Below are 26,232 nucleotides of genomic sequence, written 5' to 3'. Positions count from 1 at the left end.
AATCAAACACAGAGCCTGGAACATTTCCTGCCAATATTTCCCGTTAGCGCAATTAACTACAATCTTGGTTTCATTAGCTAACTCAGAATTGCATTAAACGAACGTGTTGAGCCACATTTTGGCTGAAACAGACCTTACAGTCTAATCTTTGCCATATCTACCACAGCGCTCGCGCTTAATGCCACCCGGAGTCTTAAACCAGGCGTCAATATAAAATTTAACAGCCAGGTTTATTGCACGTTTTGCACCTGAAATTGGTTTGATTGCACAATAACTGTGACTGGCTGTGAGTTTGCTATCATTAAAACAAATGCCTGGAGGTTAAGCGTGCATGAAAGTAAATGGAGTTTGGCCAGCGCTGTGTAATGTCTAACATTTCCAACTGACAGCAGTCCAGTTGGAATTGTTGTGATTTCGTGTAATTGAATCCAATTATGTCTAATGTGAGGTTAGCTGCACGATAGTTATGATTGATTGATGTTGCCTTTAACAAAGAATCAACAAAGAGAGGATGAGTGAAATTATCAAGTCTTGTCTTTGTCTTTGTTTCTGTAATTAGGACACTTTTTAAAACCATTAAAGGGCAGTGATGCGTGCACGTGGCTGCTGTTATCTTTGCTCTGCGCTAACAGTGATCAGTTTACCCACACGGCTGTAAACAGGCGCCTGTACCTCACACCTTCTTCCTGCCAAAATGCATTTTAAAAAAGTACACCATGCTTTTGAGCTGATGTGCACGCTGGGCTGAGAGAGGGGAGGAAGTGAAAGGAAGGTTTGAAAAGACGAAAGAGGAAGGATCAGGGAGGAAATTGCTGTGTGCAGATGGCACGTTCTGGGCCCGGAGGATACCCTAATTCTGGGATTAATTCATGTAAAAGATGGAGTGAGGCGGACCACCGATACTAGTCGCTTTATGCATTCCTCTCTTTCAGTCGCCATCATTTTGGTCGATGCAAATCATTCGCACACTTTCTTTTTTTGCTCTCTCCCACCTTCGTCCATTTCCGTCATCCCCTGTCATGATCCACGACATCTAAAACCGACTCCTGAAGCCACCTTATTAGTATGCAGCAATATGCAAATGAGCTTGATTTGTTAGTCTCTGTGTGTTTCATATCACCAGGTTTTCTCCCTCTCTCTCTCTTTCTGTGCCATGCTGTCGCTCTCTCCCTCCGTCCCCGTCTCCTATTTTTCTCTCTTGGCAACGTCTCCACACACAGACGAACTCGCTGAACTCATTTACTGTAGATTCTATCGCAGCCCTCCATGTGTTCCTCTATCTGTGTGTGTTTCTACACACGTGTGCACCATATTGATCCCATCTCGGTGAGGTAATACGCCGCTTTAATGTCCACTCCAGCACAGCTACATCTGTTATTCCATTTTGATTTTCCAGGCGGAGTGACGGAGAAAAATAGGTACAAACAATGAGGGAGGCATCACCGCCGCCTGAGGCTTCCAACAATGACTCCGGCCTGAAAATAGAGATGGAGCCCTTGTATGTTGAGTGGAATTACAAAATGATTAGCTCTCCAGCTCAGGGATGTGGGATAATATAATAATTGGCTTCTGTGCTACAGGGGCAAACACAACATTTTGTACAATCAGTTCCAGGGTTTAGGTTTGTGCTTCTCGTGTACAATCACAAAGCTGAGCATCTAAATCCCCCTAAAACATTTCAAAGAAAAACCCAGAAGGTCTTTTACAGCAGTTACTAATTTTCTAGACATCTGGATGAAGAAATGTTCCAACAACAGCACCATAAAAAAGGATTATTAGCTCAAGTTGCAACCGTACTATTCAAATCCAAACAAAGATGGCCGCCTTACATATGTATTTCCTCAATGTATACAACATGAAACAAAATGTAACTGCTAGTTTATTGATATTATTTTCTAATGTTTTACATGTGCAGACACAGCAACACAATGTTTGGGTAGATAAATATTCCACCAGCTGTGCCATAAAAAAGATTAGAAGCTTCTTTCTCAAGTTGCAACTGTAATTTTCAATCTAAACAAAGATGGCTGCCTTACATGTCTCCTTACTGAATTTGTACAACATAAAACACAATGTAATCAGTTATAGTAGTATATAGATATTACTTTTCAATCTTTTATATTTGCAGAGAAAACAACACAATATATGGGTAAAGAAATATTCCAAAATCTGCCGTTTAAAAGAGGTTTGCAGCCTCTTTGACATGTTGCGACTGTATTTACAATCCAAACAAAGATGGCCGCCTTACATATTTCTTTCCTCAGTGTGCACAACATGAAACCAGATGTAACCGGTTATACTAGTTTATTAATGTTACTTTCAAATGTGTTATATTTGCATACAAAATAACAGAATGTTTAGGTAAAGAAATATAAGTTTTTTAGCTTTTTTCTCAAGTTGAATTTGTATTTTGGAATCCAAACAAAGATGTCCGCCTTACATATGTGTTTTATCAATGTGTACAACGTAAAACTAAATATAACTGCTGGTTTATTGATGTTACTTTCAAATGTTTTATATTGGCAGACAAGATAACACATATTTGTGTAAAGAAATAGTCCAAAAGCCGCATGTTGAAAAAGATTAGTAGCTTCTTGTACAGGTTGCGACTGTATCTAGAATCCAAACAAAGATGGCCGCCTTACATATTTCATTCCTCAGTGTCTACAACATAAAACAAAATGTAACCGATTGTGATGTACTATAACCGTGAAATAACAACACAAACAACACAGCATTCAGGTGGAGAAATATTCCACAAGCTGCATCATAAAAATTACTTTTAGCTTCTTAGAGCTGAATTTTTGAAAAATTTGAAAAATTTGAAACAAAATGTAACTGCTAGTTTATTGATGTTACTTTGAAATGTTGTATATATATTGATGCTACTTTCCAAAGTTCAATATTTGCCCACAAAATGACACAATATTTCCTTTTGTTTAACAAAACAAGCAGACATATTTACATAATTTCCTTCTACCTATATAGCAAATTGGGAAAGTAGTTGAATATTAAGTATAAAATATATATTTCATTCAGAAGTTAAAATTTAAAGGACATATATTTTTGGGCTAATCAGATGGCGAGCTCAGAAACTGGAATGTAATAGTGAAAAAGGGGCACAAAGTGGGGGCTAAGTTTAAGTTAGCTTATGCTAATATAACAACAATTTAACTCAGTAGTCATGTTTACAGTTTGATAATCCAGCTATATTATGTTAATAATTTTACTAAACTTTAAATGTTTAAGTTTGGAAGACATTGGCTTTAGGCTTGATGTGTACAAATATGTAATTAAGCAATATCACACGAGAGGGGGTGATGTACTGAATATCATCACGGCAGTGATTCGGTCGTAGGCACAATGTATCATCAACCAGTGACATAAGAGTCTGCTGTGTGATTCAGAGGTACCAGCTTGATCAATGTAGACATACACAGTCTGCTGTAATGTTAATTAACAGTATTCAGAACACCTGGCTGAGGCGGAGTAAAATCCCAGTGCAGTTATGCTCTATATCAGCACTCGTGGAAGGCCTCTTATCCAATCAGATTGCGCGGTTGAAACTAACTGTTGTATAACGATCTCCCATGAGAAAATATTCAGATTCAGGTACATCCCTCGTAACCGATAATGTTGCAGAATTCCATCTTAAAATTCATCATCTAATGAGCTCGTATATCCTCCATGTTTTACCTTGATGACTTCACCATACAGCCTTAGCTTAGCTTCAAGGATGAGTAGCATTAGCTGAAGAACGATCTGTTACTGTACTTTAAGCTCCCAACAGCTGTACAATAAAGAGTCACACTCAACATTACAATCCTTCTTACAGGTTAACACATCAATAATTCATCAGTGTGAAAGGAAACCATTTTCACTCTGAGCACTGGTGGTGATACAGTACAAGAGTGCATTCTGCTGAGAATACTTGTTCACTTTTACTATGCATGCAATATTCCTACTTTAAAAGAGCATATGGGAACATTTTTGTCTGGTACTCTTACATTGTATGTGTTTGTGTGTGTTAATTTAAAATAACTTGTGTTCTCATTGGCTGTCAACAGCTCACTCACTACTGCTTTGAGGTGACTCTGGTAACATGTAAGCCATTGCTGCCGTACATATTGTAAGGCCGACTGTATACACTGTGTAAATGTAGACTCTTATCTGTAATCGTGTGGGTGTTTTTTGTTTGCACCAGAAAAATATAAGATTTTAAGCCAAGCAAAAACGGGCTAATATTAGCATAACGCTAACAGCCAGCATGAGACTTAATTATACACACAGCAAGAGACGCAAATCCTAAACTACATCTTAACTTCGTAACTGAAATTAAAGGAATAGTTCACCTAGCTTCAAACCCATGTTTAAGTCACCAATCCAGTGAACACCAAGACAATTTTTCCCCATCACTTCAATCTGCTCCATCTCAAGCCGTTTCTGTTGGATATCCAATATTCACCATATAATTGTCTCCTTTTCTCAATCCTTGATGTATCTCTCAGTGCTTAGGGAGGATTCGCCTGCCAGTCCACAGCATTGTGAAGATCAAACAAATATGAATCTAGCATGAATTGCTCGTGGATACATAACTTGTACTTCAAATTTAACTCAGCTTTCACTAAGTCTTTATTTTGGGCTGAATTGTTCCTTGAATCAAACTTCTAACTATAGGTACCTTGGCAAAACCTTCCTTCCTTAACACCTCCCGTCTGATCTTGAGAAGGCAAAACTCAAATACTTAAATGTAACAGCCTGTTACAGATGAGGATGAGTGATTGAAAGGCTGGATTATGAGCAGAGACGTGTGTATAATATTAGCATATTAGCTTCTCTGAATTAGCTGCATTTAATTCAAGCCCCTCTCCTTTGGAATCATCTACCAATTCAGTTCTGGGAAGCAGTCACCCCATTTTATCATAACGAATAGGCCTTAAACGTTCCTTTTTGAAAAAGCTTGTGGTTAGGACTTGGAGCAGCCCCTAGTTGTGCTGCTGTGGGCCTAGAGTGCCGTGGAACAGGACATCGAGCTCCTGTCTCCTCCTCCTTCCTCTCTCTCTCTCTATCTGTATGCACTCATGTCATTACTAACTTTGTATCGTCCCCTGAGTGTTTCGTGTTCTCTCGTCCCTTCTTTGAATGCCCCCTCCCCAAGTCGCCGTACCTGTGGCAGAGCGATGGACAGCTGCCTCTGGAGCGACTCCTTCTCGTGTCCCAGCTCTCGCAGGCGTAGGTGCGCCGTCCCCAGACTGTCCTGCGTCTCCCTCAGGCTCTCCAGCAGCCTCTCCCTCTCCGTCAGCATGTTCACCATCAGCGACTCCAGGTTGCCCGTGCTGCCACCCTCATCGCTGCCGCCTCCGCCAACACTGCCACCTCCACCTCCACTGCGGGAATCCCGGCTGCCGTAGCCCCCAATGCCTCCCATCCCTCCGCCCAACCCTCCACCGCCCCCAGCGGGGGAAGACGAGCCGCCTCCTCCTCCGCGCCCATCCTCGGAGATGGTGGGCATCACCTCGCACATCATCTTGAGGCCTGGGTGTGAGAGGCGTTATCTGAGAAGCTGTCTATGACACCTGAGTGCAGGGTCTGGTCTACGTCAGGAAAGCAATGGTGAGGGGGTCTTTACTCTCAAGCTGATTGGTTGAGGCTGACAGGCAGGAAGCAGGTGCTGGGGGGCGGGGCAAACAGGGCGGTTGTGTGGATGTGTGAGTGAGAAAAGTGAGAGAAGTGAGGGAAAGGATGTACGATAAGTTTGGTGGAGGGGTGGGGTGGGGTGCAGGGGTGAGAGGGGAGAAGTGCAGGTTTGGTGGACGACCTCTGACCCCCGGCCCAGGCTTCACTGAGATGTGAGACGAACCTGAGGAGAAGAAGAAACGGAGAGGACGTTAACAGGCAGTTCTGTGAATAATATGGATCTGATGAGGCCATAACACATAATGTGAGTGTGTGTTGCCCAGTAGGTTGTGATCCCTCCTTTGATCCACACACACAAACACACACACACACACACACAGACAGCACATGCACCTTTCTCAAACCTCAACGACAGAACAACCATTGCTTTTATTGCAGCAGAGCTCTCTCTTCCCCTGACTGGCATCGCGATACTCTGGAGTAATTCATCCATCAGCATGTCTCCTGCTTTATGTATCCCAGCACACACACATAATGGGGGAAAATGAAAGCGCATGATGATGTACGGAAATGAGTCGTGAATGGCAGCTTCACCTCAGCAGCCTACAAACCGCCGTCACGCAAACACGGAACAATTAGCAGGCCTGTTGTAGGAGAAAGATGCGGCGCTGTTTCATACATCCATGTGAGGGGAAAAAAAGGGTGTCATCATGAATTGTAATTACGGGCTGTATCCAGGAGGAAATAGGCTTCTTCTATCTACGGCTCCGGAACCCATCTGTTAAAATATTCCTGGTGAATCAGGAGGTTTATTATTAACCTCAGGGTGTCAGGACGGGAAATTAACTGCTGTCTTTACAAAATAAAAGGCCTAAATGGGGATAAAACAGCCTATTTTTAAAGAATCTCGGGCTGTACAGGATAGCCTCACATCGCTATCACATCATGGTGGGAGGTGCCAATCATCCTGTAAATGATGTAGGCCTAATTAACAGATTGAATCACAAGATATTACGCAATTGGGTTATTTATTGTAATATGATTAGGCTAAATGTCGGATAACGCTGCGCCGCTGTGGCTTTACTCCGTCTGCAAGGCGTCTATTTCCTATCAACACCCCACTGCCCCCCTCCCCTCCCCACACCACCCTGCCTCCCCCCCACCCATAAAAACAGCTGGATGGTGTAATGCACGGCTAGATCTGTGCACCGTGCATCACCGTGGATCTGAGCCGCCACCGGACGGTTAGTGGTTCTTACCCTCTCCATGATCGACAGAGAACGGACAGAAACGCGCATCGTTGCCCGGTTCACTCCATCAGAGCATCTGAGAAACGGAGGCTGCAGCTTATCCCCGTTACAGCCCGGTTACCAGCCTGCCCCATCCCCTCCCTCTCGCTCTGCTGTGGGAGCGACGGCTCGCCTCAGCCTCTGCGTCAAGCTACACGCCGGAAATGCAGACTGCATCCGGTCAAGACTTTCAGAATAAAATGTGCTATCCGAAACAGCTGGTATAATAAAAGTTTAATTATTTTAAAATTGTAAAGTCCACTTATATATCGGCTGAATTTTTTTTTTAATAGCCCCATTGAATGTGCATACATTTTCCCTTTATATTGTATTTTCACTAGTATTTCACTGATCACAACATAGCCCATTTCCCATTTCTGAGTATTTCTATATGTTATCTTTGTTTCTTATTATTGTATATATACTGTACATACGTGACATATTTCTTAGACCGATTTATATTTCCCATATTTCTTCATGCTTCCCTCTGTGTCAGAGCAACTGTAACGCCAGAAAACATACGTTGCATGCACTGCACATATTTGTAGTTTCGGTAGTTTTAGTTAAATCTTTGAGCTATCAATTGAATAATAATTCCTAGTAAAATACTAGTTTTCCCCATTAGGCTTTTAAAGCATATTAAGATTAAACAGTCTTTATAAAAAACATCACTTTTTGGTAAAACTGCTAACAACTAGACATATAAAAACAATTTGTGTCATTTGTTTGTGAGTAAACATTGCTTTGCTTTGAAAGCCAAAACACTGATTTACAGGAAATGCAACAGGAAATATACAATCTAAAACAGGTGTCAATGACACACTGGTTATTTCAATAATCCTCGTGGAAATACATATTATGTTGAGAAAGAGCAATATTGTACCATCCTGTAAGTTATTAGCCTACTGAAAAAGTTGAAACTTTATTCTGAAGTCAACGGATACTGCTTCCGGCGCTCTCCCTGGTGTTTCTGTGTAACTTGAAGACATCGCGTCGTCTATCTTCCCTCACCTCTCTCCTCCTCGGGAATATGCTGGGTCTTAAAGAAACAGTCTTTTGCCGGCTATCACAAAATTACCCTCTAACATTATTACACTGACTTCTGGCTGCACCTTGTTGCACTTTTTCACCTTTGAACACACATTAAAAATGCGCTTTATATGATCATTCGCGTGAGAGTCACGTTCTCAATTTATTCTTACTGCGTGTTACAAGAAACTTGCTAAAATAATTAAACAATTGTACCCTCTGTTGGCCTGATCAGGGAACTGCAATACACTACTACCACTAGGTTTAAGGCCAAAGGTCTGGATTTTAGACAACCATTATGGATTCACAGGTTTTTTTGTATAACTGAAGATTGTGAGGAACTTTTGAAAGGTCACACTTTGAAATAAACAACTTAAAAATGACCAGAACTGGTTAAAAGTTTAAAATCAGGCGAAAATTTGGAACATTTAAGAGGATTTAAATTATTATGAGGACTGAAATTGAGACATATTTCTTCCTCATGATTAAATGACCCACTGCTCATGTCAGAAGAGTGACTGACATGTCTGTAAAACTGTACCAGTCACCGTTACCCGTCATGACAGGTTTGGTGTGTGAACCAATCAGATGTTAAGAGAGGCGGGGCTTAAACTTCGAGGTAGTGACTGACAGGAGGGGGAGGAGGAGGGGAGGAGGAGGTGACGTAATGTCCCCTTCAGAGAGGGTGATGTACAGAGGAGACGTCAGTGAAATTCAAAGTGCATTCAGATTAAATGTGCGGAAAATACTTAAGAGGAAAGAAAGAAAACAAAATATGAGAGGAGAAGAGAGAAAGACGGAGAGAATAAACAGCAGGTCATACCTGCACGGATGACTTCTACGCTTTTGCTGGGCGAGTTTTGATACTTTCCACCTTTTTTGTGTGAACTTCTGCAGAGATAATTAATTTTTGCAAAACTATAAAACATCAACACAATAATACAATAACTGACTTTGTCCTTGTAAAACAGGTTCAAGAAATGTGTTTCAGTATTAGCACACATAATATTGTAACAGATATTTTAACAGATCGAACAGTCCAAAACGTACCTGCGTGTACTGCTCGGTCACATTACAGGTTTTATGCATACTTTACTTATTTTACCACCTGTTTATTCATTTTATTATTTCCTATATGAAGATGTATTTTGCATATTCCTGCACAAACTGTGAGGCCTCTTCATTTAAGTAACAGTCACACTGAGCTGAGAATAATGCAGCTGCACTGTGAAGACTTTCACGTTGAAGTAAGTGTTGCTGTTAATTCCTTCATACTTCTACTACAGTAATGTGTGAATTGTCAGACTTTTACTTTGAAGTTCTGTTAGAGCACTTTCACTAAAGGAAAGCGTCAGAGTACTACTTTAGTGTCAGTATGTCCAAGTGTCGGAATACTTTGATAACCTGCCTTGTAAACACCCTGCGCGCTGCCCTCCTGCCATGATATCTTCACAGACCCCCCTGACAGCGTGTTGACAGCTTCAGTGCCTCTTCTGGTCACAAACAGATGGATCAAATGCTGCAGAGCTGCTGTGGAAGATGCCTGCTGCAGAGCAACAGACACATTTAATTTGCACACGTCAACATCAGCTATAAAAAAAACATTTTGGTATCTTCCAGTATTATTTTACTGCAGACATTGCACTGACTCGCAACTTTGCACCAGGAGTATCCCTCTTATTGCAACGCTACAGAATAAAGTATAATGGCGAACATTTTTTTGACACCAGGACATGCAAATGTGTCCTTCTCTTAAAGACCCAAAAAGTGTCCTGAAGGAGGCTCAAATATAAGTAAGATTTATGACAGTTTTCTTTAATGTAATAAACATGTGTGACTTACTCCCACCTCTTCAAAATAAAAGCCTTCTGGTGGGTCTGAACCATAAACAGTCACTGGTCTGAACTCTGAAGACTGCGTCATAATAAACACTGACTTTTGATGGTCCGGGCAGCTTCCTGAAGACGTCTCAATCCGGCTGATCTGAAGGGCAGTGAGTGACAGGAGGCAGCTGCACGGACACCGGGAGAGGAGGGGGCCCCGTGCGGGGTCACGACGGGTCAGCGGGTCAGAGGAATGCTGATAGGAATGCTCTGAGCGGCGGCCAGGGGAGCATCTCATCAGCAGGACAACAAGAAGGATTGGCGACGGGTCCCCGGGGGGCCGTGAGAGTCCAGGACAGGAGGAGAGTCTGCAGAGACGTTGTGGAGGAGGAGGACTGTACACTGCATGTTTAAAATTACTCTTACATCTACATATCATACTATTGTTTCATTTATTAAGTGTATATATAAAAGGGTAGGACTAGATAAGTTTTATTAACTTCATCCTACATCCTTTCGAACAAGGTATGATTTTCTATGTTGTTATAGAGCTGTCTTTTTAATTGTGTTTCTGCCAAAGCACATTGTATATTTTATTTATTTTGTTTTCTTTTAACCTGTTCGAATAAGTAAATAAATAAAAATAAAAAAATTAAATGTAGCTTTTGTTCAGCATCTTGACTTTTATACAGCCTTATACTGTAGTTATAGTAATCACTGAATCCTACAGACAAGCTGCAGGATTTGAGTGTTCAAATTTGTACTTTTAAGAACTCCGAGGCGCTGGTTTAGCTCAGTTGGTAGAGCATGCGCCCCACGTACAGAGGCAGGTTCGACTCCCGGTCTGCCGTGCATTCAGTGCGTGACATCCCCCACTCGCTCCTCTCCGCACATTTCCTGTCTCTCTTCAGCTGTCCTTTAAATAAAGGCAAAAAAAGTCCAAAAAATAATCTACAAAAAAAAGAAAAGATGACGGTCTCTAATGTAATAAGAAAACTTGGCCAAGAGTGCAGAGATTTAGGAAAGATGTGAGGTTATATAACCGGAGGGAAACAATCATCGCTGTAAGAGAGGAAGCAGATGGAGGAGGGGAAAAGTTTCCTGTGGACAAAACAAAGCCGAGTAATGCCAGTTCAACAATTGTTTCAGTGGTTTTAAATTAGGACTTTATTTCAGATGTTGATGATTTGACACTGAAATACCCTGCGGCAATGAAAGCTTCACTGAAACTGAAGATTTCTGAGGATGAACGTTCTGATGTCTGAATCTGTCGTCTTCGATCGGATGTCGAGCACAGAAATGAACACAGTACAATATGTCATGATTCACGAGCCACGTCTGTCTGCGTTTATACATACAGTTCACATGTTTGCGTCTGTAGGAGCCATCTGGATATCTGTGTCAGAGAGAATCAGTGTATGCCTCTGCGTGTGGTGTGTGTGTGCGTGTGTGTTAAGGCTGTCGGAGCGTGCTGCATTAAGTGTGTAGAGGCAGATTCTGTGGAGGCTCTGCAGGCAGATTATTCTGGGCTTCTGCTTCGGGTGCAGCTGGGACTTTTTCCCCTGTGAGATACAGAAGAGAAAGACTCACTTAATAAGGACAAATAAAACATACCGACGCTAAAAATACCCACACTTATCACATCTCAGAGATATTCTACCTTTATCCTCTTTATCCTCTTTATCCTCTTCTTTCGGCGTCTCCGGTTTGAACTGAAGTTCTCCGTTAGGACCCGCGGGAGGCTGCCCGTCTGCTGCCGGCTGTTCCTTCTGTCTCTGGGACATCTCTAACACGGCCTGAAAGAGGAGGCATGCAGCTGAGTTATTATCTGTGCAGGCTACAGTTTATTACAGGCAGTTTATTTAACATAATACAAGTTTGACCCCTAAATTTACAATAAATAGTGTCAGAAACAGGGGAAGAGAGAGTGGGGATGAACCGCGGCAAAGGTCCGCGCGCGGGAGACGACAGAGGCTAAAGTTTCCACGGGACGCGCGATTAACTACCGAGCTAAACCGGCTCCTAAAAAAATCAGTCAAAATAAATTAATAAAGGCAATAATGAGCGCTGGTTTAGCTCAGTGGGTAGAGCAGGCGCCCCATGCACACAGGCTTCAGTCCTCGACGCAGCGGCTGCAGGTTTGACTCTCACCCTCGACTTTGTTGCGTGTCATCTCCCACTCTCTCCTCTCCCAACGTCTCTCTTCAGCTTTCCTCTCAATAAAGGTGAAAATGACAAAAGAAAAAAACTTTTTTTTTTTAAAAGAACCGCAATTATTAAAGATATAATCTCAAAGATTTTCAGATAAGATATATATATATATATATATATATATATATACAAAGTATATATATGTGTCACAAAAAGTGCAGCGTTTAGATTTCCAGACTTCCTCGAATGCATCAGATCGATCCGGCCTCCGTTCAACAAACGAGCATTTTAAAAGTTTTCTTCTCCTCTTGAGGACAGACCTGACAAAGTTTACTTTTTACTAACCTGCATCATGATTTTGAAATTTCAGCAAACTTAAGACTCGTTTCTAAAGTCAGTCACAAGAAAATCATTTTGTTTTTCAGGTTCATTCCCTTTTTCTTTTCTTTTTTTTTTTTAAGTTTGAGATCGTCTATTGTGTCATCTTGAACGTCCCGTCTTGTTTTTTTGTATGACCCCCTTTGGATGGCGATCCTCCTCTTTTACCTTCTGCGAGCGTCTGATGCGTTCTGCCTCTCACCTGCTGGTACTCTTTCCTCTGGGCCTCCAGAGCTTTCCCTCTCTCCTTCAGCAGCTCCTGCTCCTGCTGCAGGGTCGCCTCCCTCCTCTTCAGCTCCTCCTCTTTGTCCCTCAGCTTGGCCTCAAACTGCTGGAGCTCTTCCTCCGTGTACGCCTGCTTTTTGTCCAGAGTCTGCAGAGACAGCAGGGGAACGGATGTAACACGAGGAATCTGCACGACTGTTAAAATTTGTTTATTGAATCTCGGCTGGTGATGTTTTTGTGCCCCGTAATATTTTAACTTAAGGTGAAAGTCTAGCCTCCTGATCCTGAGGTATTCTAACACCAATCATCTTACTGTCCACTTCAACTATACTGTATGTTGCAACCTTTTCTTGTTACCTAGGCAACCCAACAAAGTAATAATAGGAAGGTGGATGAGTGACTCCACCGTGGAGCTGTAAAAGAACATAATGACTCTAGTACACACTCCAAACCAGTTGAGCCTATCAGTGATAGATGCGTATTACACAGCTAAGTGTGTAACATGACGAGGAAAAGGACGGTATTCCCGTTAAACTTCAACATGTTCCCAGCTCGTCCTGCCCTACAAACCGCAAATTGCCCGACCACTCCCCCGACCTCCAGAGCACCTTACCTCCCACTCTTTGGGATTATTGAACTCCTTCTTCTCTGTGGATTTGATGAACTCTTCCAGGCTGACGAGACGATCTTTATTCGTATCCACCTTTTAAAACACACAAAAACACACGCCCAGTTAGTCAAAGACAAAGTGAATGACTCATGGCTGACACGTGAAGAATCAGGACTCACAATCTCCATGACGTGCTCCCTCATCCTCAGCCTTTCCTCCTCCATCTCCATCATATCGTCCTCCTCGTTCTTGGGGTCGTAGACCTTCTCCAGCTGGACGAGGGGAGGGAACAGATGCGCACGTCAGTGCTGTCAGATTCACAACTTGTGCTTTTAAAAGAAGTCTGCAGGAACGCAGACTAAACAGCTGAATGTTCAAATAGATGATCATCCGGGTTTGATATGATTTTAAAACCAAACATCAGGTTTGAGCAGAGTTTAAGAAGCTGTGATGCAACATAGAGAGCCAAACCTCTTTGGTGAAGAGAGCCTCCAGCTCCTGCTCATCTAAAACACCATCTTCATTTGTATCTAAACAAAGCAGAGAAGAAGAGGGAGCTTTATTCATATAGGTTTAATCTTAGTGGTATAAAAGGAGAGGCTTTAAAAGCCGAGTTGTCACTCACCATGCAGTTTAAAAAAGGTTTTTGGGTTAAACTCCTGAGGATCCAGTCCGTCCGTCTCCTCCCAGACTTCCCTCAGCTGAGCGACACTGCCCTAAAGTTTGGGACAAATGCAGCATGAGTGAGGGAAACACACTTAAGACACTTCTTCACTTCCACCTCATTCCCACTGGAGCGTACCGGAGCGTTGACTTTGGGGTGCTGGCTGTGTTTGTCCCTGAGCTCCTGCAGTCTCTTCTCCTCCCTCTCCCTCTTCTCCCGGTCCAGGCTCTTCAGGTACTCCCGCCTCTCGTGCTCCTTCAGCATCTCGTAGCGCTTGAACTCCTCGTGCCGCTCGGCGTCGTAGTTCTCCAGGTCTTTGGTGGCCTAAACAGACAGCCAGAGACCCACCCCCCTCTTGTAAGCCCCTGAAGTCTGATCAGTGGAATGATGATCATGCATGAATGTTGTGTTATATCACTTTCACTCTTTGAGGTGAATTATCTTCCTGTCTCTCTGGAGGGGTCGTACCGTTGAAATGAGCAGCTCCAGGTCTGACGCCTCAAAGTTCTGGTTGCCGTGATCCAGATGTTCAAACTGCTTCAGCAGGGAGGCGTGGTCCATCTGCAGGGCTTCACAGCGGAGACACGACACGTCAAACACATGCTGGACACGTGTCTTCAAACATGTCCTGCACTGATTGAACACACCTCTGTATACAGGCAACAACTCTGCTAATCTACACTCCAGTTAATATTGTACAAATAACTGCTAACATTTTACACGCTAAAACTTTGGGTAATCTTTTTTGTTTGTTTGTTTTTACATCTGCTGCTTTTATCTTTTTGCTCTGCTTGGGAAAAACTGATATTCAGTTCAGTTCAGTTTATTCCCTCAGACCTGTTAAAATTTATTCACACAGTTTTGAACGAGACATGACGTCGGAGGCGGGCGTCCTAGATTGAGGAAGTTTAGTTTAGCGAGCTCCCTGGCCTCCGCCAGATGACGCGTTTTACGTAGTCTGGTGGAGGTTTTCCAGGGCCCATTGGAGAAGCGGATAGCGTCCTCCAAAGGCACAGAGTGAAATTGCATTTTTTTCCTAGCTCCTCATGATAGCATGATAGGACTGGGGTTGAAAATCGGCGAACTGGCCCTTTAAGTTGTGGAACTACATGAGTTAGTGGAGCAAAAAATTACTTTATCATACTATTTGCTGCTTGTATAACTGTTGTATAAAAGCAGTATGGATCTTCTTTTCATGTCTTTGATCAGAAGGATTTCTAATTAACACAAGTCAAGTTTTTATAGATACAAGAACGTTGTTTTGCCACATATTTTACTTTTATGAAGACGTGGCAATTGATATTTGGTTTAACTGCAGATCATTTGAGGGAACAAACATATTATATTTTCAGTTATTTCTCAAGTAAAAATACTTATAATAATAATAATACTACATTTCCACAGACACTAAACTTCTTCTTTACTCTGTTTTATTTAGTTCAATCTGTTTACTTTGTTCAAGTAGGCTTGATCAAATTTAGTACTTAATACCTAATCATTTAAACTTATTAATAAGGTAATTGAACCATGTTTCAACACATAACGTTTACTTAAGTAAACAGGAATAAATAACAATAATTAAAGTATTTATAAAAGACAAAATTTCCTTAAACATTGGTACAACTCATGTCTCTCTCTTTGCTACAGGAAACATCAAACTTTCCACTGAGGATCTACTTCAGTCTATCTGTACAGGAAGGAAATACTCCTGCGCTCTGTAGGGGTCAACAGGAAAACGAGCCCACTCACTCTGAATGTTGGTGCTGTCCAGTTTGGCCTTGAGCAGCATCCTGAGGCGAGAGACCTCCTGACGCTTCAGCTCATCCAGGCGAGTCCGCACATGGTGACCGACCAGGTCCAGCTCTTTACTCAGACGACCATTCTGACAGAGAACACAAGAAACAGCTTAAACATCAGACACTTGTGTTACCTGTAAAAAGGTAAACCACAAAGCTTTATGTGTGAGAATGAAGAGACACAATAAGATATGAACGCTGACCTTGATGTCCTCTGTGTTTGCTGTTTGCAGTTTCTCTCTGAAGTGAGGGTCTGTTTCCAAAACCTCAATCACCTCTCTGAGATACCTGTCGTAGTATAGGCCGGTGTCCTGCAGGGTGTTAAAGGACAGGTTATACTCACAACAATCAGTATCTTAACTTAATCTTTTATTTTCAAACACATCAAATGATAGATGATGACGAGGCAAGTCAGTCTAGATTACCCCATTCTCCTCCGGCACTTCCTCTTTAACGTCCTCTTGAGCTTCCACTACGGCTGGATTGCGATCTATAGGCACCGACAAGACCCCAGCACAGATGGAAAGAAGCAGCAGCAGGACAGGTTTTAAGTTCATCCTCCTGCAAAATAACCAACATTGAATATCACATTAATACTGTGTGCAATCTTAGCACAGAAAAGCATAAGAGGCAGGAGATAAAAACATGATGTTTTTGCAGTGTCAGTCTTCTAATGTTGTTGCAGTATCTGGTGCAATCATTGTTTTTGACATATGCCAGACTTCACTCAATAATAATCCTCATTTATCTTTCACTGGCTACAGTTGTCTGTATGAACATTTTACCAAGATAAGACTGTTATGACTATTTCAGGACAACAAATACAAACTATGAAATACCATTTATGTTTGTTCTTATTCAAGATACCGAACTTTCTAGTTATTGTCTTATGTCTGCACAACGGAGGTACAGTATTGTACCAAGTTTAGATTATAATTGCCTGACACTGCTGCATTTCAACTCTACCTGCTGGGTTTGTGACTGTAAGAAAATCACATTTAGATTTTAGCATAACCGGTTGGTGGCTGGTATGTAGCTACATAGTATGCCGAATTGACCAGAACACGTAGATAACGGTAAAACCTTTACTTTGAGGAGAAAACGTTTCTAATTACTAATATTTTCAAGAGGCAGCTATAATGATCGATTTTTTAAGAGGAGTTTGGTGTAGCAGTCCTTTTCAAGCCGGACAACTGCTTTTATGAACACAATAAGCAGGAAAACTGTTCTTCAAGACGCCAGACATTTCACCTAATGGAATATAAAACACGATTTAAAGAAAAATACTATATTTACGTATTATATGATCTTGTCTGTGTCTAGCTTGTAGGCTAACTAGCTTAAAAAAGGACAACACGGATGCGGATCCGGGGATGATTCACTACAAATGTTGACCTGTCCGTGCTTGTTATCACCTGTGAAATTAAAACAACCAACCAACGTGATTAATAAATCAATGCTTTTTTAAAGAAGCATTTTAACGTCAATGACATTTTACGAGTGATATATTTGGATTTTGCTATCTTGTCGTTTCTCCCGGTAAGCTCCAGAAAGGTGTAACTGTTAGCACAGGTCTTTCTGTGTTGTCCCTCTCAAGATTTCTACACAAAATGTCCTATACACTTTCCGATATATAAAATACATACAAAATGTGTCACAACAACAACATCTATAAATAGCTCGTCTCTTACCGCACGTATGTTTTTGATAACAGATCCAATGCTCTAGGCACGATCTGCATCCGCGTCGGATAAAATTGACGTCACGAGAATCCAGCCCCTGTCCAACATGCTGCGTTCATAACTATCGGAAATCCCTAAATTCTTTATTTCTTTGGGAGTGATGACGGGTGGTTCTATCAACGAATTGTTGAGTTGTGTTAGTGAAAGTTATATACAATCAAGTGGCAAATATGGCATATTCAAACACATTTACTATAACCACTATTCTAATAGGGGTTTAAAATGTCCCACCGTAAGTAGCAGGGAAATTACTCAAGCTTAGAGCTCAAAATTACTAGCTTTAGTGAAGGCAGCAATATCTAATAATAAATAACACACTGATGCAAAGTAGGTACACACGTTTTAAACGTTTAATTGCTTTAAAAAATAGATTTGTTGTATATCATATCAGTTCAAAAACACAAACTCAAGGCAAATTGAAATAAATTAACATGGAGAGAGGCAACAATTGCACGTTATAATAAATAAAATGGTATAAATATGTATAGTTTAAAAATCATGCATCAAAAAACATCTAGGCCTACAATAAAATTAATAGAAATAGATAATAAAATATGGCACATGGAAAACACATAGTTGCAAAACTTGGTCACAAATAAATATAAATGATAAATAAACATCACTCAATAAAATTATCTTAAAATATAAAAACATGTCAGAGCATTTTGAGGTAATACATTTATATCAGTTTGACTGATTAACTTGAGAGGGTTTTGATTGATTCACACTCTCTATGCAATAGTTGGCTGAGTGTTTAGAAATCAATGTCCCTCATGTCGGTGGGTGTTCCGGGCCTTTCGTTCTCCATCTCTTCACCTTTCTCCGAGGGGCCCTGCTGGAGCCCACTCCTCAGCCGCTGTCGGAGAGCGTACTCGATCATCTCACTGTAGCACTGCAGCACTGCCTGGGAAGCAAGACAGAGAAATTAATGATTATTTTTGTCTCTTACTACATTTTGCATGACTTTAAAAAACATCCCTACACTTCTCAACCCCTGCAAAAACCCTAAATTCAATCAGCTTTAAAATGTGCAGGTAAACTCACCAGGTCAGTCTGACAAAGCTCCGCCAGTGCTTCGCCCATCACAGCCAGCTGAGTGTGGCTCTTGTTGCCGAGGCCTCGCAGGGCACAGTTCAGTGATGCTGCAGCAACAAGTGATGGAGGAGCCCCCAGGAAGCGGGAGTCGCACGCACACATGGCAGCCAGCGTGTCGCAGTGCCGCCGCACGGTGGTGAGCGGCTCCTCCTCAGACTCGCTGCTGTCTCCGTCTCCTCTCTCCTCCACCACGGAGGCGAGGAAATGCGGGAGGAAATCCTGGGGAGTCACGGCTGCTGTGTCCCAGCGGAGGGTGGCGAGGACGACACGCTCCATTTCCTGAGGGAGGGGAAACATGGGCATTTAGAATTCAGTCAGTGTATGTAGTATGTAAAAGTATAGCGTGCTACAACCCCAAGCCACTGCAAGCAAGGTCAAAGGTCAGGATGATATTCGGTATCCAGAACAGGAAATAAGCCCAAAAAGTGAAGCTCAAACTCCACCACAGTTCTGACTCCGAGGACTTAATCAACCTAACGTGTGGCTGCCGTGTGTCCGACTCACCCGCAGGTTTGAAGGCAGGAAGCTGTATTCGGCTGCAGCACAGAGCGTGTCTGCAGTCACGTTGTCACACTCTGTGAGCTTGGAGGCGATGAGGATGCAGCCGGCAGCCAGGCAGTACGGTGAGACGGGTAGAGACAGAGAGCTAGACAGGAACCTGTCCAGCAGAGAGACAGACAGGGGGAAGACGGCCTCGTCGCAGCCGCACTCACAGCACACCTGGAGGGAAAAAAAGACTTTTTTTACAGCTGCCATGACGACACGACTCATTCAAAGAGTAAGAGCAGTATGAGAGTAGGTTTCTTACCTCCAGGGCCCACTTGGCGAGCTCCTCCCTGCGCTCCGGGTCCCTCTGGATGAGGGTGATGTAGAGGGTGGAGGGCATGTACCTCTCCTCCACATGCAGCAGCCTCTGGATGACACGGTGCCCCGACACGCTGGGGTCCCAGGCGGCCCGCAGCTGAGCCGAGCCCCCTGTGGGGAGCTGGTTCTGGGGCTCGGCCTGGCTCTGGTCATCCTCCACCTCCTCACACCACAGAGACACACACTCAGGTCTGTCCATCTGCAAAGGATTATGGGTAAAATCTGATCTTGTGTACGTCCAAATTGGAAAGAAAGAGAGCAGCTTGTGTCCCGCTGGCACCTGAGGATGCTCCTTTGACTCCCTGTGGTGCCCCGCTGAATATCACTCCTCCACTGTGGTCCCTCAGTTTTATACCCAGCAGGGGGGGAGAGAAAAAGGGGGAGTGGCACGACAAAGGGGAGGAGAAAAAGAAGGCCGTAGAGAAAGGGGCGGGGACCCTCGTGAGTGACATAAAATAATAAGAAGACAACAATACGGTCCGTGCAACAATTGCTCCAACAGGTGGGGAGAGGGAGAGGGAAGGAGAGCAGAGGGGGAGGGAGGGAAGAGGGGCAGACAAGTGAGGGAGTGGCCCGCAGGGACGGAGCAACAGCTTGTGCTCGACAGTGAAAGAGAGAAGGGAGGACAAGAAAAGGCTGCGAGGGGTGAGAGGAGAGAAAAGGTCACATCCAGACTCTGACAATGGGAATGGATGACAAAAGGAGGAGTGTTTGTTTACAGCGTGAGGAGGAGAGGAGGGGTGTCAGGCGGAGGATGGATGCTCTGCCCTCCTGGTAGATTTATAACCTCATGTAGTGAAATGTGTTAATCTAAAGTTTTACATTCAGAAGCTTCATTTGGGGGCAGAATATTTTGTCCCTTAAATTCTTACTTTTGTACTTAATATTCTAATACATGGAATCATATTGACAGAGAGATTTAAATTGGATTTCTGATGATCAGGGTCAAAGGTCAAGAAATCAAATAAATACATATTTGTAAAATATGTCGTGGGACGCACAATTTAATCGCTGAGCTAAACTGGCGCCCCGAAAATTAACTTTTTTTTTTAAGTGAAATCTTGTGGTTTTACCTCATTAGGTCTGACATTAAAATCAAACACTGAAAAATGTGGGATTTTATCAAGTATCCAAATGATTTAATCAAAATGAATCAGCAAAAAAAATCCGAAAAATCCCAGCTTCTTAAATTAGATTATTATTATTTTCTGCCCGTTTTGCCTTTATTTATAGGACAGCTGAGGAGAGACAGAATATTGGGAGAGGAGAGTGGGAATGACACGCAGCAAAGGGCAGAGGGCGGGAGTCGAACCTGCAGCTGCATCGAGGACTGTAACCTCTGTACATGGGGCGCCTGCTTTACCAACTGAGCTGAACCAACCTGAGCTGACCCTTCGTCTGATATGATGGTAAACTGACTTTTTGTGGATTGTTTGTGCACAAAAAGTTTTTGAGACGTCAACTTTGGGCTCCGGGAAATTATGATGAGCATTTTGGTGACTTTTTTAACCAACCAAACTCAGGCAAAACTTTCCAAAACTACGGCACACTTCCTCCAAACAAGAAGCTAAATCCATAATTATAAACCAAACAATGATTCAGTTAAGTAGGAGAATGAAAATAATTATTGGTTGTAGTCTAACTCTTTAGTTTGTAACGTGTAATAAGGAGCCGAAACAGATTCAATGATGTTAAAACGGACTTTAAGCCCTGCCCACTTTTAGAGGGTGTTTAACATCTTAAGGAGAAGAAAATTTAGGTGATAAAAGAAGATGACCTGGCGGCTGAAACTGTAATCATCCTGTATTTCTTACCATAGAAAAAAGATAGATAACAAACTGTATTTATGCAGCACCTTTCAAAATAAAGTTCCAAAGTGGCTTTACATACTAGAACCAGGATTTAAGAAGACAATGAAGCAAAAAATACTTCTAAAAGAAACAAAAATACCACAAAAATTAAGTCTTGAGAAACGATTTAAAAGATGTATGTTTTAGAAACTCTCTATAAATTTTGTCTTCAAAGTTTTGGCTCTGCTCGTCTATTCCCTGAGGTTTCTCATTGTCAAAGCAACCTGTAGCGACCCCCTCCTCCCTGTGTGCCTGTGGCAATCTGCTGCTCGTGTTTAAAGGCCAGTGAAGCCAGCGGGGAGGGCCGGGCGAGGTATGTGCAACAGACAGTGGAGCCGGGCAGGTCAATGAGCCGTATTGTCTCCCTTTACAAATCAGTGTCAGACAACAGCCCCTGGCCTTCTGCCTGCTTCTGCTGGCTGCTCACACACACACACTTCACACACTGGAGGGGTAGACACACTTTTCACACGCTCCCCGGGGACTCCTCTGCCGGTCACAATGGGGTCGCACTCACCAGTGGAGGATACAGATTGTATGTGACAGTCATTACAGGTGGCTCTTCACACATTAGGGCTTCAATGGCAGCTCATGTTTCTAATAGGAGTTAAATGGACGAGCACACGGAGACAAGACGACCAGCTCAGCATCAATTATTCATCCTCTAGGCAACTTCAACCACGACTCACAGAACATCCAGGATTATTAGTGACAAAAATAAAGACCTTCAATCAGGACGTGATATTTGAGCAGAACATAAGGATTATATCTAAAATATCTTTGCCTTAAGTTAAACAGTTATTTATTGGACTGTTGCTTTATATTCAGTCATACAGTGGTGGGAGACGTTGTCAGATCTGTTACTAAAGTAAAGGTAGAAATACTCCAAAATAAAAGTACTTACTAAGTGATATCACAAACTAAAGCATTAATGTGTCTGTAACATTTCACTGGTGAATGTGGCCGACATGGAGCACAAATGTGCTGTAAATCTCACATCATATTTTAAAAGCTCATCATTTAATGTTTATTTCTGTAAAGTTACTGCAGCTGTCAAAACATGCGGTACTGTATAAAGTACACCATATCCCTCTGACGTAAAGTCATGTAGGTGTGCAAAGTAGCAGAAAATAAAAGTACAACCCAGATTCAACCCAACATTGTAAACTGTGTGAAAGGTAAATAAAACTTGATGAGGCCTAATTCATAAATAGGAAAAAAACCAATATAGTTTATCAGTTTGAGTTTTTACACTTAAATTATATGGCATCAGGGATGTACAACTTAAATAACTAAAACTATTTGTTTCCAAATAAAAATTCTTGGTACAGTTTAAGTAAATATGTTTGGTTACATTCCTAATATTCATCACAGTCACAGTGAGCTGCCGGTGGAGCTGTCGTAAATAAGAAAAAAACAGGGGAAAAAAAAGAAAAATCAAACATTATAAACAGGAAATCAACCCTAACAGAAGAAAAAAAAAAGTGATCTTAACAATCTTTACGTCACAGTTTTAAAGTGTAATCTTGGTGCGGCCTCTCTGCACAGACTCTGAATAACAGAGGAACAGTGACAGCAGCAGCAGCATCGTCTGCCAGATGGACACACTGTCTGAAGCATCGCTGGAATTCTTCACTTTCAATGAAACTGTTCTAACAAGTACCCCCTGGAGACGTTATGAATTCATGTGCTCATAGTTGACGGCTGATGCTTTAACAGTTGTTCAGTACCTTGCAAAAGAATGTACCCCCTTGGACTTTTCTACATTTTAAAGTGGTACAACCTGGAACTCATATCAACTTATTTGGCCTTTAGACGGTTTGATGAATGAAAAAAAGTGACCAATAAGTAAAAAAAAAAAGATATAACTTGAAAGAGTAACACACAATAGCAATAAATACATTAGAACAATGTGAGTGATAACAAATCAGGCTTCCCGAAACCAGGGTGAGACGTTTCCATGCACATAATGAAACTGGATGATAATCAGGGTAACAGTTTGCATGAAACACCAGAGGGGTCAAAAACTGAAGTCAGAAAATCGACCAAAAATCGAACTGAAATCTTAATTTGAGAACCACCCCGGCCCTGTCGTGAAAAAACAGGGTCAAAAACTTTAGTCAGAAATCGACCTGAAATCTTAATTTGAGAACCACCCCGGCCCTGTCGTGAAAAAACAGGGTCAAAAACTTTAGTCAGAAATCGACCTGAAATCTTAATTTGAGAACCACCCCGGACCTATCGTGAAAAAACAGGGTCAAAAACTGAAGTCAGAAATCGACCTGAAATCTGAATTTGAGAAACCCCCCCCCCCCCCCGTCGTCAAAAACTGAAGTCAGAAAATGACCAAAAATCGACCTGAAATCTGTATTTGAGAAACCACCCCCCCCTGTCGTCATTTGACAAAACCACCCGCCCTGTCGTGAAATATTGGGGTCAAAAACTGAAGTCATAAAATGACCAAAAATCGACCTGATATCTGTATTTGAGAACCACCCCGGCCCTGTCGTGAAATATCAGGGTCAAAAACTGAAGTCATAAAATTACCAAAAAGTCGATCTGATATCTGTATTTGAGAACTACCCTGGCCCTGTCGTGAAATATCGGGGTCAAAAACTTTAGTCAGAAATCGACCTGAAATCTGAATTTGAGAAACCACCCCCCCTGTCGTCAAAAAACAGGGTCAAAAACTGAAGTCAGAAAATTACCAAAAATCGACCTGAAATCTGTATTTGAGAACCACCCCCCCTGTCGTCAAAAAACAGGGTCAAAAACTGAAGTCATAAAATTACCAAAAATCGACCTGAAATCTGTATTTGAGAACCACCCCGGCCCTGTCGTGAAATATCGGGGTCAAAAACTTTAGTCAGAAATCGACCTGAAATCTGAATTTGAGAAACCACCCCCCCTGTCGTCAAAAAACAGGGTCAAAAACTGAAGTCATAAAATTACCAAAAAGTCGATCTGATATCTGTATTTGAGAACTACCCTGGCCCTGTCGTGAAATATCGGGGTCAAAAACTGAAGTCAGAAATCGACCTGAAATCTGAATTTGAGAAACCACCCCCCCCTGTCGTCATTTGACAAAACCACCCGCCCTGTCGTGAAATATTGGGGTCAAAAACTGAAGTCAGAAATGGACCTGAAATCTGAATTCGAGAACCACCCCGGACCTGTCGTAAAAAATCGGGGTCAAAAACTGAAGTCAGGAAATCGGCCAAAATTCCACCTGAAATCTGAATTTGAGAACCACCCCGGACCTTTCGTGAAAATTGGGGTCAAAAACTGAAGTCAGAAATCGACCTGAAATGTTAATTTGTAGAAATATATATATATATATATATACCTTTACACAAACCAAATACATTTGCATACAAGAACTGAATGAAAGTGAGAGTCCTGTTCTTAAAGCTGCTGTGAGTACCTTTTGGTTTGTGTTGATTCTGGCGCCCCCTGTAGACAAAGCAGGACCTCATCTATGCTGATTTTGTCCTGTTCATGCTTAAGTGGTGGTTTAGAAACAAAAAAATCGTTCTTTCTTTTTCGTTTTTTTCTTTAACAGTCATACGTATCACTCACTTAAAATGTTTGCCCTGGAAAATGTAATCAAAGGCAGCATGCAGTTAATTGCTTTGTCTGACACCTACCCCCCCCCCCACCAGCAGTTTCAGGCATTAAAAACAACTATATAGAAATAATCAATCTTGTCGCTGATGGTCTGGTTTGCTTTTGTAGCTCATATAGAGTCATCAGAATTAATTTCAGTCCGTTTCATAACCAGAGAAAAACTCCTCACAGGAGCTTTAACTTTAATTTTATGCAACTTTATATTCCTACTCTCAGGGATAAAGACTTCAGGATTAGCTGTTCCTTTAAGGGTTGTGAATATTCTGCGACTCCACAGGCTAAATAAACGCTTTAAACTCGTCTTGCTGTAAAATGCATCGCAACTGTTTTTCTGAGCTCATGAAATACGGGGATCTGATAGGACAGTAAAACTACAAACGTCCAGATTTTACAGACCATGATGCATTGCTGTAACTCAAACTAGCCAACTGTGTATGAAGTATTTAAAAGATGCACAACCTTTAATATCTAGGAGAGTAAAATGCATCGTAATTAAATAAACCATAATCATAATAGGGACCATCAGACTGTTAGTACTTTGTATGCAGTACTTTTACTTGCAGGGAGTACTCTCATAGAGTGGTATCAGTATTTAAACTTCAGTGAATGATCTGTACACTCCTCCTGGTATTCAGGAACAAACCAGAGGCTTAAATCTGCAGATCACAGCGTCTCTGAGTCAGCCGGTGTAATGACAACATGAAGAGACATAATCCTGGGACACGCAGTCGATTGAAGCTTTACTGAGAGAATATGAGCTTTAAAGCTGTCGACAGGCCCTCGCCTATAAAACAGGCTTTGAGAGCGGCTGAAAGCAGATTGAGTTTGAATGACGGGCCTGAGTGAGTTTGGCTCCGAGGTCAGGTTGGGGTGGACGAAGGGAGGAGGGTGTGGTAAAGGGAGTGACAGACCGCCGGCCTGTTTAAGCACCCTGCTAAATTCATACGTCCCAGCTGTATTCAAACAGCACGCACGGAGGGGGGACGGAGACAGCGACGGGCAGAAGAAGAGGAGTGCAGCGGGTCCTGAGAAGGAGGTGTGTCTCCTCCGCCCCTCATTTTCCAGCTCATTTGCCGGGACAGTGGAGAACAGAGGTCCTATTTTCCCCCCCGGCCATTCACCTCACACAGACACCTGCTGGCAGCGAGGGGGGCAGGAGGGGGAGGGCAAAGTTTAACCGGTTCGCAAGTTAAGACAGCACATAAACAAACACTTGTTACTGTTACACTGATGTAATTACAGCTTCTTACAATTTCATCCACAAATTCACTTTCCTCCTGAATTAACAGTTTTTTATTGTGTTTTTTAATGCTCATAGTTTTTCACATTGTCATTTATTAATACTATATATCAACATATCTTCAGAACAGTTGTTGCATGCTAGTTTAAAAGTGACCCAGTTAAGGGCGCCGGTTCAGTTCAGTGGTTAAATTCGGGGCCCGTATATTTGTA

At 42.2% G+C, this 26,232-nt stretch overlaps 3 protein-coding genes across 4 annotated transcripts in view; all 3 read right to left on the bottom strand.

Annotated features, from left to right (window-relative positions):
• The window catches only part of ppfia3 (PTPRF interacting protein alpha 3), a 32,941-nt gene extending 27,414 nt beyond the window's left edge, over window positions 1–5,527 (bottom strand). Inside the window, exon 1 of one of the 2 annotated variants that reach the window (XM_069675816.1) lies at window positions 5,168–5,527. In XM_069675816.1, coding sequence (XP_069531917.1) covers window positions 5,168–5,527 — 360 coding nt within the window. The remainder of the gene's footprint in view (window positions 1–5,167) is intronic. The other variant, XM_069675817.1, reaches the window with a different exon arrangement.
• Window positions 5,528–10,904: 5,377 nt separating this feature from the next.
• On the bottom strand, window positions 10,905–17,362 carry nucb1 (nucleobindin 1). Its single transcript, XM_069676208.1, has 13 exons — window positions 17,294–17,362; window positions 16,028–16,163; window positions 15,806–15,913; window positions 15,556–15,688; window positions 14,275–14,375; window positions 13,945–14,130; window positions 13,768–13,858; window positions 13,614–13,672; window positions 13,322–13,414; window positions 13,146–13,235; window positions 12,510–12,680; window positions 11,439–11,574; window positions 10,905–11,340 (listed from the first exon to the last, which is right to left on the bottom strand). Exons 1-13 carry the CDS (start codon window positions 17,341–17,343, stop codon window positions 11,255–11,257), a joined length of 1,440 nt encoding a protein of 479 aa, XP_069532309.1. The 5' UTR covers window positions 17,344–17,362; the 3' UTR covers window positions 10,905–11,254.
• Window positions 17,363–17,990: 628 nt separating this feature from the next.
• ccndx (cyclin Dx) lies at window positions 17,991–19,502 on the bottom strand. The gene is made up of 4 exons (XM_069676447.1): window positions 19,248–19,502; window positions 18,944–19,159; window positions 18,389–18,718; window positions 17,991–18,248 (listed from the first exon to the last, which is right to left on the bottom strand). Exons 1-4 carry the CDS (start codon window positions 19,500–19,502, stop codon window positions 18,099–18,101), a joined length of 951 nt encoding a protein of 316 aa, XP_069532548.1. The 3' UTR covers window positions 17,991–18,098.
• Window positions 19,503–26,232: the final 6,730 nt, after the last annotated feature.

The sequence above is a fragment of the Semicossyphus pulcher genome, unplaced genomic scaffold (genome assembly GCF_022749685.1).
Source record: "Semicossyphus pulcher isolate SPU_LCO1_2020_fin unplaced genomic scaffold, fSemPul1.0.p SCAF_25, whole genome shotgun sequence".
NCBI classification, from domain to species: Eukaryota; Metazoa; Chordata; class Actinopteri; order Labriformes; family Labridae; genus Semicossyphus; species Semicossyphus pulcher.
Note: the sequence above shows the minus strand (reverse complement) of the source record. Positions and strands in the feature narration are given on the sequence as shown.

What these genes read in the sequence shown, in the direction of transcription:
- ccndx (XM_069676447.1), bottom strand. Translation starts at nt 19,502, where the DNA reads ATGGACAGACCTGAGTGTGTGTCTCTGTGGTGTGAGGAGGTGGAGGAT. An exon ending in TCGCCAAGTGGGCCCTGGAG is followed by an intron (nt 19,160 to 19,247) that starts GTAAGAAACCTA and finishes TTTTCCCTCCAG; the next exon opens with GTGTGCTGTGAGTGCGGCTG. An exon ending in AGCTTTGTCAGACTGACCTG is followed by an intron (nt 18,249 to 18,388) that starts GTGAGTTTACCT and finishes CTTGCTTCCCAG; the next exon opens with GCAGTGCTGCAGTGCTACAG.
- nucb1 (XM_069676208.1), bottom strand. Translation starts at nt 17,343, where the DNA reads ATGCAGATCGTGCCTAGAGCATTGGATCTGTTATCAAAAACATACGTG. An exon ending in ACCCCAAAGTCAACGCTCCG is followed by an intron (nt 13,859 to 13,944) that starts GTACGCTCCAGT and finishes CCCAAACTTTAG; the next exon opens with GGCAGTGTCGCTCAGCTGAG. An exon ending in AACCTTTTTTAAACTGCATG is followed by an intron (nt 13,673 to 13,767) that starts GTGAGTGACAAC and finishes TGCTTTGTTTAG; the next exon opens with ATACAAATGAAGATGGTGTT.